At 57.1% G+C, this 15,827-nt stretch overlaps 1 protein-coding gene across 11 annotated transcripts in view; it reads left to right on the top strand.

The window, feature by feature from the left end:
• PMEPA1 (prostate transmembrane protein, androgen induced 1) overlaps window positions 1–15,827 on the top strand; it is a 56,365-nt gene that overhangs the window by 26,258 nt on the left and 14,280 nt on the right. Inside the window, exon 1 of one of the 11 annotated variants that reach the window (XM_038572686.1) lies at window positions 12,427–12,514. The exons of 8 other annotated variants lie outside the window; for them this stretch is intronic. In XM_038572686.1, the coding sequence (XP_038428614.1) occupies window positions 12,442–12,514 (73 nt within the window). In that variant the 5' untranslated portion in view covers window positions 12,427–12,441. Of the gene's footprint in view, window positions 1–12,426; window positions 12,515–15,231; window positions 15,638–15,827 lie in introns of those variants that run through there. 2 more of the 11 variants (XM_038572692.1, XM_038572689.1) reach the window with 2 other exon arrangements.

Here is a 15,827-nt window from a genome sequence, read left to right as displayed (position 1 = left end):
ATCTGGTGAGCCGCCTTCCTTTTCAGTGGGGCCCGCTCATGCAGAAAGCCCCACTCCCGGCAGCATTTAGCAGAAATATTTATAGTTCGTCAGTTGAACTTTCTTTCCTCCAGGATGAGTTCGTTTCTGCTGGCGGCTGGGACTGGGACCGTGGGCTCTCCATAGATCATGGGTGCTCTTGCAAGGATGTGTGTTTTGTTTTGTTTTTTAATTTTAAACAGGGAGAAGTTGGGGGCCCCAGCCAGTCAGAGCACCTTGTGCTTCACCTCATCGGTGGGTCCTTTCCTCTCGTCTTCCAAATGTGGGGGGCTATTGGCCGAGGCGTTCTGTTTCCCATCATTTGTCAGGGGGGCAGTTGGTGGCTGGACTTAGAGACATTCCGCACCCCCACCCCCACACCCCCCGGGCAAGCAGCTGGCTCCCCTGATGCTCCAGGAAGACCCAGGACCTGGGTCCCTAGTCAGTGGGGAGCTTGTGCTTTGGTTTGCAAGGGAATTTGGGAGTCATCCCCCCTCCCCCCATTTTAGAGATGAGAACACCGAGGCTGGGAGAAAAGCAGCTTGCCTGAAGCCACGTGGTGACTTGATGGTGGAGGTGGGGCCCTGCCTTGGAGGCAAGGCCCAGAAATGACTCGACCTGTCCAGATTCTGCTCGAGCCTTCATCCCCGAGCACAGCTGTCGTAATCTCCAGCTCATTGTAGCTGCATAAACAGGGATATGGGCCCTGCATGGGGAAGAGCCATTACCTGTTCATCACTCAGATAGCAGAGCTCCTGTTTTCCTACTGGAGGAGCTGGGGGCACTGGAGATGCTTGCGCTCCCGGAGCTCAGACCCTAGTGGGGAACAGACAGAGGATGTGGTTGCAGATGCTGGTGATGCCAGGGAGGAGGAGGAGAGACAGGGTCACTTCAGTGAGCCAGGGGGTGCATGTAATGCAGGGGGTCATGATCCCAAAGGTCCTCGAGGGCTAACACATGCCCAAGACTTGAGGGGTGGGATGCAAACAGCGGGAAGCTCGGGGGCGGACAATCTCGGGGAGGGGAGTTGAGAGGGGCGCAGCTCCTCTGGCTGTGGTCCTGGAGGAGGGGCTGCCCAGGCTTCCGTCCCCTGGTCTATAAAACAGCAATTGAGTGCACAGTGTGGAAGTTTCTGGAACAGACACAAGTGGCACCATTTTGCAAGATGCTACCATTGGGAAACTGGGGTGCTCAGTTGTTGGAGATCTTCCTGTACGATTTCTTATGACGTATGTAAATCTAGTTATCTGAGAATAAAATTTCTTTGGGAAAAAAAAAAGGTGTGGGCAGCCCTAGTGGCTCTGGTTTAGTGCTGCCTTCAGCCCAGGGCGTGATCCTGGAGACCCGGGATCGAGTCCCACGTCAGGCTCCCTGCATGGAGCCTGCTTCTCCCTCTGCCTATGTCTCTGTCTCTCTGTCTCTCTCTCTGTCTCATGAATAAATATTTTTTTTAAAAAAGGTGAAAGGTCTGGGAGGGCCTTTTTGCTTCTCGTTGCTGGGACCACCTGGGAGCAGATTGTATCCTTGTCATCGTGGCTCAGGATGGGAAGACCCTGGACCACCTCTCTCATTTTCACCTGCAGATTATAAGAGTGGGGGTCTAGGGGATCAGGGCCCTTTATTGCCCTGGCAGGAAGGAGACCCATGCTGGGGTCCAGGTGCCCTCATGGTCTTGGGCAGGTTGCTGGTTTGTGTGTGTGTGTGGGGGGGGGGGTCTTGGGAGATCCCCATGGCAGCGAGGACTTCTGGAGGCTACAGTGTCTCGTTATCCCCTGTGGTTGTTCACCTCGAATGGATGGAGTGTGTCCCACTGGCCCATGAGCTGGTGAACGTGGTGGGGGCTCCCGGGCGCAGGGCTGTGGGGAAGCCTTGTAGCTAGAGAGCCGGCGGTGAAGATAGCCCTGCAGAGTTCCCCAGCCGGTCAGGGGGCACATCTTTATCATTCAGAGGCCCCCGAGCTCCAGGCCTCCCATGGGCTTGGGAGAACGGGCTCTCAGATGGTGACCGCCCTTTGCACAGAAGGCAGAAGCTGGAGGTTGTCGCAAAGCCTGGTTTTCCTACAGGTGGATACTCCCATTTCAGAAATCCTTCTCCCCTCTTTTCTCATTGACCTGAACCCCACAGATGCTTGGCATCCTTCTCCTGCCTCCAGAGACGGGCCTGTAAACAGCGGCTGCTGTTCCTGCCCGCTCGCTCGTACTCTCTTCATACGCCTTCGTTAAGCACCTACTGTGTGCCTGGCACAGGCGATGCTTCTGTGATCAGGCTGGCTATGGCGGCTCCGGCCCTCGGAAATGTACAGTCGGTGCCTTTCCCTGAATTCTGTGCTTTCAAATCCAGTTTTTAGACTGAGTTGTTTTATTTTTCTTCAAACCGATCATGTGTGATTTAAGTCTTTGCTGCTGTCTCCGTACAGGGGCCTAATTAGGACTCTCTTGGTGCCTGGCGGCGCTTCTTGGGCAGCCACTGTGCGCCAGGCACTGTGCTTTTTGGGGTCGCCTGCTGCCTACTTCATCCACGGCTCCTCAGCCTCAGCACTGTCGACATCTGGGCGGGATCATTCTTGCCCGTGGGGTGTCCCAGGCACTGTGGGATGTTTAACAGCATCCCTGGTCCCACTAGATGCCAGGAGGACCCCTTCCAGCTGGAACAACCACAGACGTCTCCGGGTGCTGCCAGATGTCCCTCGTGGGCAAAAATGTCCCCAGTAAGAACCATGGCTCTAACCTGGAGGGTCTGCCCTTGAGGTAGCTGAACGGGTGCGGGGAGGCCTGGTGTCTCTTTGTCTGTCAAATGCAGGTGATGACAGGAGTCCCCACAGTGGCTGGTTGGGAACCTTGAATGATGAACGCACCAGAAGCTCTTCTCGGAGCCCCGTGGAGCCCAGCGGCTGAAACCCTCCCCGCCGGCCTGTCTGATGGGCAAGAGTCATTCAGTCCACTCATCCGTCCGGGCTCCTGGGGTTTACGGTGGGAAGAGAGCCCGGCTCCACGCTACATGCTAGAACCACCTTGCGAGGACGGGCAGGCCCTGGCGCTCAGCCTCTGTGGTGGTGCCTCCCCCCAACCCTGACCATGCACACCACTGTGGCCGGCCTGTGCCCCGAAGACCGGGAGGCCGGTGCCGGCTCCCCGCTTTGCCAGGGTGACTTTCTCTTCTCCGGTCCACCCTTCCTGCATGCGACCCACGCTGGGGCTCTCCCGTCCAGGAGGCTTGCTCCTTCCCCTCGGCGCATTCAGGCTTCCAGGCGGGGGTCGGGGGGTGAGGTGGGGGTGTCTCTGAACCACTCCAGGTGTCGAGTGTCTACCCTCTTCGTCTTTTGCACCATAATCAGTTAAATATTAGGTTCCAGCATTTGTTTTTACATCTGGGACGTCGGCTAAGAGTTTACTTGAACAAGCGGTTTGTCTGCTAAAGGAGTGAAAGCCCGACAGAGGTGCAGGTCGTGGATGCACCCCTGCAAGACATTGACTTGGTCTGTTGGACATGGGGGACGCGGGGCTCCCATGACAGCTCTGACACGTGGGCTCGTTTGCACCATCGCGTGGAGAGTGGTACCCGAATCGTCTTCAAACTCGCATTTTCCGTGCTGCCTCTGTGCACACAGCCAGCGCCCGGGGGTCTTACATGCGTCTGCCAGGCCCCCAGCAGCTCACCCCTCATCAGACCCGCATTCCATCTGTGTTTCTTGTCCTTGAAGGTGACACACGTTCCCACCTCGGGGCATTTGCACAGGTCAGCCGTTCAGCTCCGTGCCGTCTTCCCCCAGCTGTCCTCACCTGTCAGGTCTCAGGCAGGTGGTCCTGACGCCCATCCAAGGGACCGTCCTCCCTGATTACTCGGCTCACCACCCTCCTATGTTCTCTGCATAGCATGGGGAGCTGTGGGTGCTCATTTGCATGGTTGCCGGCCCAGCTTTGGGTCCCCCCAGGTGGCAGGAGCCCCATGGGGCCAGAGGTTGGCTTCTGCTGAGCTAGCACAGGGCTGATACGGCCTCATCTCATGTGGAGGGACCCACATTCCTTGCAGGACCAGCTGCAGCCTCGGTTCAGGGTTCCTGAGCAGACAGGTGAGCGTCTTTGGAAGGAGGACACTCAGGTATCTTCAGAGATGCCCATGTCATTGGAAGGTCCCTGTGGCTGGGCCTGAGTCACGGTCCCTGCAGCAGTCACGGTCGCTGGCTGTACGGTGACACTTTACCATGATACTTTACCTCGGGGACACCAGTGACCCGCTGAGACCTTGTATTGGGGACATTTGATCGTTTGGGGGGTGCAGTGATACTTTATGTTGGGGGAACCCAAGCTGCTGTCCCTGCCTTGGGAGAGAAGCCAGCACTTCCTTGCCCTTTGCTAGGGGGAAGCCGCTAGCAGCCGGCGCCTAGAGGTTACTTAAATTCTTCTTTCTTCATTTCTAAATTTTAAATGGCATGTTTCGAACGTAATCCTCAAACCTGGGAGCCAGACCTGCAAGTTGAAAGATGACAGCCGAGAGATGGTTTCATTTGGCTGGCTGCAGCAGCCAGATGGCAGATGCTGTGAGCGGGAGAGGGGAGGCGGCTTCTGTTTCGGCTCCTGCCCCCCCCCCCCCCCGCCGCCCCACTGCAGCAGAGCACCCTCCTAGTGCCAGGCCTGGGCTGTGCCCCAGGGGATCATCACTTGGGGCTGCCGGCCTTGCCCTCTGCCAGGGCGACCCAATGCTACAGCCCCAAGAGACAGGACGCCCCCATACTTTTCCCTTTTAAAAAAAGAACTTTTTTTGTTTTGATACAATTATAGATTTGCAGCATTTGCAAGAAATAATAGAGAGCTCGTGTCCACGGCACACAGCCTCCCCCGGTGGTGATGACTTATGCCGCTATAGTACAGTGCCACAGCCTGCAGACCAACATTTGGTACAACCCATCGACCTCCCTCAGATGTCCCCAGCTGACGTGCGCACATCGGAGCGAGTGTGTATTTGTGGGTACATGTGTGCGTGTGCTTGCATGCGTTTAGCTCTGCGCAGTTTTATCACATGTGGAGGTTTGTGCAAGCCCCCCCCCCCCCCCGTCCAGACACAAAACAGTCCCATCAGGAGGACCCCCTCGCCCCTCCCTTTGTGGCCACATCCACCTCCCACCCGCTGCCTCTGTAACCCCTGGTGGCAACCTGTCGTCTGTTTGTCTCTATAATTTTGTGACTTTGAAAGTGTTACATAAATGGAGCCATACAGCATGCGACCTTTCTTCACTCGATTCTCTGACGATGCATCCAGGTGGTTTTGTGTACCAACAGTTTGCTCCTTTTCCTTGCAAATAGCCTTCTGGGAGGTGGACGCACCATGGTGAGTTTAAGCATTCACCTGTTGAAGAGCACCTGGGGTGCCTCCAGGTTGGGGCTGTGAACAGTCACGCACTGATCTTCGTGCAAAAGTGAGTCTTCATTTCTTTGGGATCGAAGCCCAGGAGTGCAGCCGGGTCATCCGGTGGTTGTGTGTTTAGTTTTGTGAAAGATCCTTCCCTTTCCATCAACTCCCCTGTGTCCTCCGGCCTCGGGGGAGAGCTGCGAGACTCCTGCAGGACAGCCTTGGACATGAATGCCTTCCTGCTTCAGGTGGTCACTGTGGGCCGTGCCCTGTGCCAGGCCGGCGTTAGCCACCAGGGATGCGGTAAGACTGGGGTCGGCAGGGGCCTTCTCACGGGCTCCCTTGCTGGTGAGTTGAAATCGGCAACAGATAGACAGATGCTGTAATAAAGGAGCTAGGCACTTCTAGCCGCCGACCCTCACACAGTGCTTCCCTTCGAGCCATGAGCTCTCTGGGTATCTTGCGATCCTCCAACAGGCCTGTGACATGGGGCTGTCCTTCGCCCCATGGTGCAGATAAAGAAGCAGAGGCACAGAGAGCCAGAACAAGACGAGCCAGGAAAATCCAGGCCTTTGTCAGTACACTGCGTTGCCCCTCGTGGCCGACACAGGCCATCAGGGGATGCAGAGGTCAGAGGTGCAGCGTATTTGGGATGGGGCAGCTGGGAGGCCTCCCTGACGTGGTAATGCGGAAGGCTGTGCGAAGATCCCGGGACAAGACCACATGTGCAAAGGTCCTGGGGTGGGAACAGGGAAGACGCCAGTATGGCTGGAGTGTGGTGAACGAGGGAAGGAGGTGGGAGGTACAGAGAAGAGGTTGAGCAGGCCTCGTAGGGTTTTAATCTGAGCGTGAGTCAGTGATTCAATCCATGTTTTTAAAAATTGTTCTGGCTGCTGGGTGCAGAATAGACTGGGGAGGGGAGTCCATGTGCCATGGAGGAAGCGGGGATATGAGGAGGACATGTAGGCAAACCCTTTGGTCTTGAGGGATGACTCCTGGGTGTCCCCCAGCGCTGCCCTGCGAGGGCAGGACCCCAGCCAGCCACCCCCCTTGGGTGTCTGGGCTCCCACGTATGTGTGTCCCCCAGTGGATTTCTCTTGTTGTTTCTCCTCTCCCTGTCTCCACACTAGCTGTCATCATGCAAATTGAATTTACGTGCTCAGTGTCAGCCACTCCAGATCATTTAATAAACGAGCACTGACATCTTTGTACCCCTCATGCCCTGCCCGGTCAGGTGAGTCGCCTGCTTTTTAATCGAATGATGGCCCCCATTTGTGAGGCCCTTGCTGGGTGCTGGCCAGTGCTGAGAGAACTAGTGGATCTCTCCTAGCTCAGCTAATGCCAGCTGTCCTGGGCCGCTACACATTACTGATCCATCCTTATGACGGGGAAACTAAGGAAAGTGGGCCAAGTGACTGCCTGAGGTCACATGTATAGGATGTGGCCACGTCTGGATTCGAATCCAGAGCCGGGCGCCTGGCCTCCCACGGCCTTGCCACGTCCCCATCTCAGAGTGCAGAAAAGGAGCACCTCCCTGAGCTCCTCCTTCAGAGAGCAGTTGCTCAGGACCTCGGTCTTCCCAGCCGTTGGGGTTTTCTGCTTCTGGAAGATGCTGTTTCAAAAGGAAACGCTGCTGAAGGCTGAGATAGCCTTGCCTGTGGGGCGGGGACCAGAAGAGGCGTCTGGGAGGCTCGTAACTGCCCGCTGGGAATGTGTTTCGACTGTCGTCTGAAAAAGAGTAAGAGCTCGTTCAGAGTCACGGGGAAAGATTCAGCAGATTTAGACCACGGTCAGCCTCTCTCTCTCTCTGTCTCTCTGTCTCTGTCTCTCGTGCACACACACACACACACACACACACAGAGGCAGGAAACACCCAGAAACAGAGACAATATCCTGAGACACAAGCACACAGATGATCATAGGTGGGAGGTAGACACACAGACACCCCCAGACACCCAGACTCCCGGACCCTCGCGGAGAAGCAGGGACTGACTTTCTTTCTGTCTCACCTGCTTGGGGCAGGGGGCGGGGGGAGTGGGGTGGGGTGGCCCTGCAGGGGTGACGTCACTCCCCACCTGAGCGCCTCCCAGGCTCAGGCCCTGCCCAGCCAGGGTCCATGCAGTGGCCCACTGTCTGCGGGTCCAGCCTTGTTTCCTCGAACCTCCCCTGCGAGGCTTCAAAACAATCTGGCGTCAAGGAATGCCTCGTCCCGTGCCAGGGTCTCTCCTGCAACCAGCAAGTTAGTGACCTTCCAAGGCCAGCCTGGCTTCTGCTGGTCTCAGGCCTCTGCCGTCGAGCTGCCCCTTCTCAGAGATGACCAGATGCCGGAGGGAGTGAAGGGCGGCGGGGCTGCCAGGAGGTGGCGGTTTGAGGTTGTGGCTGTCGTACTGACTCTCTTGTTGGCTCCGACAGGGGAAGAGTAGTTAGGACACCAAGCTTCAGTGTCCCGGGCCCTGTCACACAAACCTGTGCGCACTGGGCATGTGGCTCTGTCTCTCCCAGCCTCAGATCCCTCGTCCTTAAAATAGGAGGACATAAGACCAGGGCCACCCCGGAGAGCCTCTGGAAGGGGCAGGAAGCACAGCAGGTGTGTGCCCTCCTGGCAGGCCTTCACTTAGAAGGGCTTTCTGGGTCTGCGTCCATCTGTCCCACATACAGATCCAGCCAGGTTTCGGGGAGCACAGAATCAAATTGTTCTGCCTCAGAAAGGACACATCACGGTGGGATTTGAGATGCCTGCGGCCCTGGAGAACCTCGGCTCCAGGTGGCCCTGGCACATGGTGGGGGCCGGGGAGTGTGTGCTGCTCGAGTGAACGAATGGGAGAAGCCCCTGCTGTCGTGCCTGGAGACCGAGGCCCGGCTGCGGGCCGTCCTGTCCTGAAGGGGGTGCATGTGGGACTGTGTCTCCCTCCCTAGGTCCTTACCCCCACCTTGGACAGGCGCCTGCACAACTGGTGGCTGAGTTCCCTGCACTCGGCTCCTCTAGGTGGTCAAGGTGTCCTAGTCGGCCGGAGTCGCTCTAACAAAATAGCCATAGTCCAGGGGCCTAAAGAACAGAAATTTCTTCTCTTTCTGTTCTGGAGGCTCGAAGTCCAAGTTCAAGGGGTCACCAAGTTCAGTTGATGGGGAGAGCGTTCTTCCTGGTGGGCGGGTGGCCGCCTCCCCCATGTGAGTGGGAGGGAGAGGAGCTGAGCTCTCCGCTGTCTCTTCTTTTTTTATTTTTTTTAAAGATTTTATTTATTCATGAGAGACACAGAGTGAGAGACAGAGAGAGAAACAGAGACACAGGCCGAGGGAGAAGCAGGCTCCATGCAGGGAGCCCAACACGGGACTCGATCCCGGGACCCCAGGATCGCGCTCTGGGTCAAAGGCAGGTGCCAAACCACTGAGCCACCCAGGGATCCCCTCCGCTGTCTCTTATGAGGACACTAATCCTATAAACCCAGGGCCCCACCCTTACGACTCCCCGTAACCTTCCTTACGTCCTGAGAGACCCACCTCCAAATACAGGGAGTGAAAGCATGGACATAGGGTTGGGGGGAGACATCCGGTCCGTGGCCCGAGGAGGCCCCTTCTGACCCAGGGGATTTGGGGAGGTCGCTGAGCCCCGCCTGCTCCACAGGCTCTTGGGTTAGGAACAGCCCCTGCGGCAGCTGTCTCCTGCAGGGTTCACCGGGAGCCTGGCACCACGGGGGCCAGTATTCTGGGGAATTCAACCCCCAGGTTGGTTCCAGGAATGAGGCCCCATATGGCGGTGAGGGGGCTGAAGGGGGAGGAAAGAGCCCAGAGACGTGTGTGTGGTGTCTAGGTCCACACCCGGGGCTACCCGGCTCCTTGGTGCGTGGCCTCTAGTTTCTTTGCTGCCTGAGAACCGCGGTGGCCCGGACGCCAGGGAGAGAAGCCAGTCAGGGGGATGCTCTGTCCTCGGAGCCGGAGTCCCGCGTGACCGTGGCCTGGGCTAGCGGCATCGTGGTAGGATGTGGAAGTCGCCCTGGGGCGGCCAGACCTGGGCTTGACCTTGGTCATCAGGCCACCTCCCTGCCCAGGCCCCGGGTCAGCGCGGCGGCCGCGTCCGACGGGGCCCCCGGCACGCGGCCGGGGTGACAGAAGCGCCCGTGACAAGTGGCTAAATACGCACCCTCATTGCAGCTCCCGGTTTTGTCCGAGAGGCTTGGAGAGGGAGCCTGGGCTCACTTCTGGGCTCACTTCCCCTCTCCTGGGGCTGCCGTCCCGGCTCCCGTCGGGAAACACCAGGCTCTTGAAAATTGGTAATTGAGAGAAACATCTGCTGGTTTTCAAGGAGCACACGGTGCCTCCCAAGTGGCGAGGGCAGGCGTGAGTGGCCTTGTCAGCCTCTCTCGGCAACACACACCCACAGGCACGCACGTGCCTGAATTGTTGTTGTGTGTGAAGATTTTAAGAATTAGAACGGTCAACATTTGCCATAAAAATGCCAACAATATACGGACACAGAGAGTAAAAAAAAAGCATAGTCTTCCTCCTCCAGAAGTAGTCCTGTTGACAATTTGATGATTATCCTCATTTTTGCAATGAAAATGGGTCCGCATTATATGCGCTGTTCCAGTTTCGTTATTCCTGCTCGAGAATAATTGTGAACGTCCCTCCAACATCAGACCTAGACCAGTAGTCCTCAGCCAGGGGTGCTCTGCCTCCCACCCCCCACCCCCAGGGGACATCGGGTGATGTCTGGAGACATTTTTAGTTGTGACAACTTAGAGGTGATGGTGTGACTGGCATCCAGCGGGTGCGGGCCAGGGTTGCTCCGATGCCCAGAACGGCCCCCACGGCAGAGAATTATCCAGCTCAAGACGTCATAATGCCAAGGTTGAGAAACCTTCTGGTCGATTGAGGTGTATTTTGAATGGCCCCATTGCATTCCATAATGTGATGTACCGGGGTTTGTTTAGGGGGATTTAGGTGCTCTCTGATTATTTACCTTTAAAAAAAAATACCCTGCAGAGATAACCTCATACATATATGCTTTCAGGGTTTCTGTGAATGTTTCCGTTGGACTCGATCCTGGAAGTTAAAATTGCTGGGTTGCAGGGTAGCTCGCATTTTTAATTTTGATGGGTATTGCCAAAATGCCCTCCGAGAAGATTATGGCCAGCAGCACAACCACCGGCACACAGACTCACTCACCCGTGCGACCCACTCCCCATTTGTTTCCTGTTCTCCTCAATTAACAAGACACGTTTGATTTATTTTAAATAACTTTCCCTGGCACCTCCAACATGTCCAGTGGCAGAAACGGGTCTCTCCCCGTGAATCCACTCCATTCTGCCAATAACTCTCGAACGGTGATTGATATTTTGCTGACAGTGGGTGTTTAAAGATGTTCGATGTCAGTGACAATAGAAAAAAAAATCTCATTAGTTCTTTCCATTTGGTTAATAGCAAAGGAAGATAAAAGGCACGGCTTTGTCTTTTCTGAGTGAAGGAGCCGCGGGTCAGGAGGTTCTGCTGTCCCTGGGGTTCTCAGCTCACGGCCTGTTCCCCTGCTCTCAGCCCTGGGCTCGCCCGTTGGGCAGCTGCAGCCTCTCCAAGGCAACCCCCAAAAGGTGACCCAGGGATGCGTGGGGCGAAGCCCCAGAAACAGGTGAAGTTCCTCGCAGTTCTGCTGCTTTGAGCTGCTGCTCAAAGTGCAGAAGCACTTTGTCCCCTCACCTGAGTGATCCTTCACAAACTAGGACAAGATGCCTTCCCAGTGAAAAGGAGACATACCCACAGCGGGGTATGTGGACGGAACTGGTGGCCACTCCAGGGACCAGTGTCCTTTTGGCACGTGTATTGTTGAGACAAGAGATGGTCCAGGCTGACACCATTCCCTCGGCCTGGAGGCTACCTCCGGCCTTCCCCCACCCGGCTGACTGGCTCCCTCCCTCCCTGGTCATATGTGCACCTGCACACACTTCCCTGCCGGGCATGTCCCCCCGCCATCACCCCCACCCCCACCCCCACCCCCACCAGGCTCTGGAACACGCAGCTGTCCCCCACCGACTCTCACCTTCTGGCTGCCCTCTGGCCAACTGTGTCTCAGGATGGGCGTGCAGGGCTCAGCTCTAGACTCCCCCCTCGCCCCCTCTGTGGGTCCTTCCCAGGGTCACCATGCCAGTCCGTTTCATTTTGCAGGTGGCCTGCTGGTCCCCGGTCTGTGAAGACACAGATAGTCACCCATAGGTGTGCATCCCAAAAGTCACTTTTATTTTAAAGATTCTATGTACTTGACAGAGAGACACTCAGAGAGCATACAAGCAGGGGGAGTGGCAGGCAGAGGGGGAGAGGGACAAGCAGACCCTCCCACTGAGCAGGGAGCCTGACTTGATCCCAAGACCCTGAGATCATGACCTGAAGCCAAGGCAGATGCTTGACTGACTGAGCCACCCAGGGGCTCCGATTTACTTTTATTTTAAAATATCTATGTTTCTTATCTTTTAAACAAAAACAGACTTGTCCTAGCTGGTGGCTTCTCCTCTTTCTCTCATCCGGGCGTCTTTGGTGCCAATACATACAGATGTGCTGGCTGTGGCTTCCTGGGTTGTGTCGGCCCCTCTGGGGGCCGTTTAGGTGGTTCCCGGTGATTTTTTTGCCCTTCTGCGCAAACCTGCAGTGGGCCTTCTTGACACGCATCTGTGCACACGAGAACAAACGTGATCATCTATTCAGCATATTCCTCATGTGTGCTATCACGGGAAGGTGCCAGGGACATAGGAGAAGCAGAGTCACCTCCGGTGCCACTGACCTTCTAGTAGGGAGAGGCAGGAAGTAAATGGTTACAGAGGTCACAAATAGCATTCCAGAGGAGTGCTTTGGGGAAAGGAAAGCAGGCACAGGACATAGGGTCCTGGGGCTTGGGGCAGAGCACCCTTCCCCTGAGGAAGGGACATTGCAACAGAGGCTGAAAGGTAAGGGAGGGGGCAGGCATGTGCATGGGGGAAAGATCATCCCAGGCAGAAGGGAGGGCACATGCAAAGGCCCTGAGGTGGGGCTGTGCTTGGTCCTTTTACAGAACCCGTGATTACAGCCCTGTGAGTGCGAGGGAGAGGCCCAGCAGAAATGCACGTGGAGATCCGTGCCCGGAAGCTGACATGCCAGGTCAAGTGTTCACACTTGAAAGTTTTGAGAGCTTGTGAGTTTGACTCTACGGAAGTGTTTCCAGTTTGTACCGTCCAGTAGCTACAGCACTGGTGGCTGGGGGGGTGGGGGTGGGGGACACCCAGGGAGGACACCCACCTGGTTGACCCACAGCCGCTATGGATTCAGGGTGCCCCAGGCCAGGTGTGTGTGAGGAGACGGGGCAGGCACTGTGCTGGGCCTGCAGGTCCTGGTCCCAGGGATTCCTTCCTGGCTCCAAATTAGCTGAGGTGATTCTCACCGCAGCCATGGGAAGGAGGGACGAGGCTACCCCTCTCTTTATCTCTGAGTGATAGGCCTAGGGTCACAGTATGTGGCAAGGCTGGTACTCGAACCCAGGGGCCTTTGGACCAAACACGTTCTTAACGTGTACCCTGGGATTTTACCGTGACCGGCAGGGCAGGGAGCCTCAGTCCTCACCCCCTCGCTAGCCAGCATGTGACTTTTTTCTTGAGGCCACCAGACAACACCAGACAGTATCGCAGGGCTTACATGTTCAGGTAGCGGGTGCCAGACACCCAACCGCGTGCTTGGCACCGAGTAGGCACTTAGTAAGCGGTTCGGTCTGTTTTTAAAAATGAGAATACTGGCCTAGATTTGCTGCCCACCTCTCAAACCTCAAAAGAAAGACAGATTCATTTTTTTTTCTTTCCCCTATAAATGGTCTTACCCTAAGAAATAAATGTGCCGTTGGGGGTGTTTGAAACGGCACCAGGAGTGATCAGAAAGTTATTCCTTTGACGTCTGGTTCAATTTTATTTGACATCCTAGGTGGGGAGGGAGCTGGGTTCTTATTCAAATGCAGGGTGGGGGGAGGGGGGGCCGTAATGATGTGGCTGGAACCCCAGGCAGGCCGGGGCTCTGCTGAATGACAATGAAGCCCGCCCCAGTGGGTCTCATCCAGGCAGGTCTAACAAGATTAGATTTTCATAAATTTCAGACAGTGCCAATTCCTAATTCCTTGGTGTGCGGCCGGGAGGCCAGACAGGGCCGCCTGCATGGGCTGCTTGTTAACCAGGAAGCAAACTGGCTGCCCCTCCGCTGGGAGCAGACACAAGGGGGGCGGGCGGCGGGGGGTCGTCTGGTCTGGAAACCTCCTGGGGGCTGGCGGGAGCCAGGTGGACTCTGGCCCAGCTCTCCAGCTGAGGAAAGAGAAATGAGCTCCAGCACCCAACTGCTACTCCGATGATTAATCGAAAACTTAGTGACAGTCACACTCCCTTAGAGTACCTGTACGGGACGCGTGTGGTTCTCACGCATTGTGAGAATGCAGAGGGAAGAGCGCGTGTCGGCCCAGGTCCGCCCGGCCCCCTCCCCAGGCCGGCTGGGAAGTGGCTGAGCCGGGCTTTGCGCCCAGGCTCCCGAGCTTCCATCCGGTCGAGGCTCTGTCACCGAGAACAGGGGGGCCACAGCCTTGGATGCCAGACAGTCGGGTCTTTACCTTCACTAACGGGATCAGGAACCAGGAACGCCAGCCAGCTCCAAACCGCAGAGGCCTCAGCAACCCCCGCCCCGTGGTCGCCGGTGGAAACCATGGATCTCGTATCCCCTCGAAATCCTCCAGGTCCTATTTCACGCCTTCCTATCCCCGAGCCACAAGAACAACTCCGTCCGTTCTTGCCGTGTCACGCATCTGGTTGAGAGTTCGGGAACGGTTTTTGATGCCATGGGCTTCCTTTTACAGCCTCGATTGTATTTCATTTTAATTTAATTTTAATTGAGTCTTCACTGAAAACCCATATTGTGTGAGAGGGCGTCCCGGCCTCCCCAGTTGCTGGGGTTCCACCACAGGGAGGAGGAGAACCGGGCTCGGCCTGGGCCCAGGACTGCGCTCCGACTCGGCTGCTGGCCTGTGGCGCGGCCGATGCTCCCTCCCCGCCGGGGGCTGTTGTGGGAATTAGAGGGGGAGTCCTGTCCTGCCTTGGCCCCCCCTACCCCGCTTGGCGCGCAGGTAGCAGCGGAAGAGATGGGAGCCGTTAGGATCTCTGCTCCGTGCCCAGAGCTCCGCCGAGTGCCTGGGATGGCCTTCCTGACCCTCCTGTGATATTTCTCCACTTTAGGGGCAGGGGAGGGGGAGGGGGGTACCACCTGCCACAAATCCTGCCCACAGGGACCGCATGGCAGGTGATGCTCCCAGCAGTCCTGACCCAGCCTGGTGACCAGTTCCATTCCACGCGAGCCCTTTGCTGGAACCCGGGCTGCTCCTGACCTGGAGCCGTGGTGCTCAGGCCCGCAGGGTGTGGTTAGGTGGCTGAGCCTGGCCCAGAAAGCACGGGCTGCGGGGGTGGCCCTGGGCCTCGGCGTTGTGTGGCCTCTGGCCAGCCATCTCCTCTGTCAGCCTCACTTTTCCTGGGCCGTAGAGCAGGTGCGGGCCGTGGGCATGTTGGCACCTGCTTTACAGAAGGACGGTGAGGATCCACTGAGGCGATGCCGGTGAGCGTGCGGGCCGCACCTGGCATTTAGGGGGCGGTGGGCGCACGCTGCCTCCCCAGTGTCAGGCGGGCTGGGAGAGGACCCGCGATGGGCGTGCAAACATCTCAAAGTGACTGTGTCCGTCTCTGGAGGAGAAGACAAAAGGGAGGGTCAGGCCACTCCGAGGAGGCAGACGAGCCTGTTAATTTGAAATTATTCACCAGGAAAGAAGACGCTAAATTAAATTAGAGTGACCTTACTTTGCATGTGGAAGATGGGCTTGGCCACCCCCGAGAGCCTGCTGCATCTATCACCCACCCCAAGGGGGAAATTAGGAAGAAAAATGGCAGAGCCGCTCCCCCGCCCTCCCCACGGCGAGCAGACCCGGCGCCCGGAACAAAGTGTTCTTCTCCCGGAGGCTCCTGTTGTAGCCAGGCCCTTGGAGCAGGAGCAGGACAGGCGCCCCGAGTCCCTCGTGACCTTGGGTCTGGCTGCCACCCAAGGTGACCAAGCTGGACACACCTGACTCCAAACCCCCGACCCCTGGGCAGAGGCCAGTTGGGCACGCCAGCCCCAGGCAAACAGTGTTTCTAGAGCATCGGCCTGACTGAGGGGTGTCGGTGACATGTGAGACATGGCGACAGGGGAGCCCGCTGTGTCCTGCCCACTCTGAGCTCCAACGTTTGCTTCACGTCCACCACGCCAGGTTGTAACTGGGGCTCTCGGAGGTCCGCGTGCCTGGGGTCACACAGCTTGTAGCTGGCAGATGCAGGGAGGCAGCACCAGCCTTCCTCGCAGGTGCTCGGGACGTGGGGAGGGGACACTAAGGATTGCTTTAAGTGCTTTATTGCACTAAGGATTTAGTGCAGCAAGACCCTCAGGGAGGCTCTGGGCCG

The sequence above is a fragment of the Canis lupus genome, chromosome 24 (assembly GCF_011100685.1).
Source record: "Canis lupus familiaris isolate Mischka breed German Shepherd chromosome 24, alternate assembly UU_Cfam_GSD_1.0, whole genome shotgun sequence".
In the NCBI taxonomy this organism is placed as follows: domain Eukaryota; kingdom Metazoa; phylum Chordata; class Mammalia; order Carnivora; family Canidae; genus Canis; species Canis lupus.
This window is presented reverse-complemented; position numbering and strand designations above follow the sequence as displayed.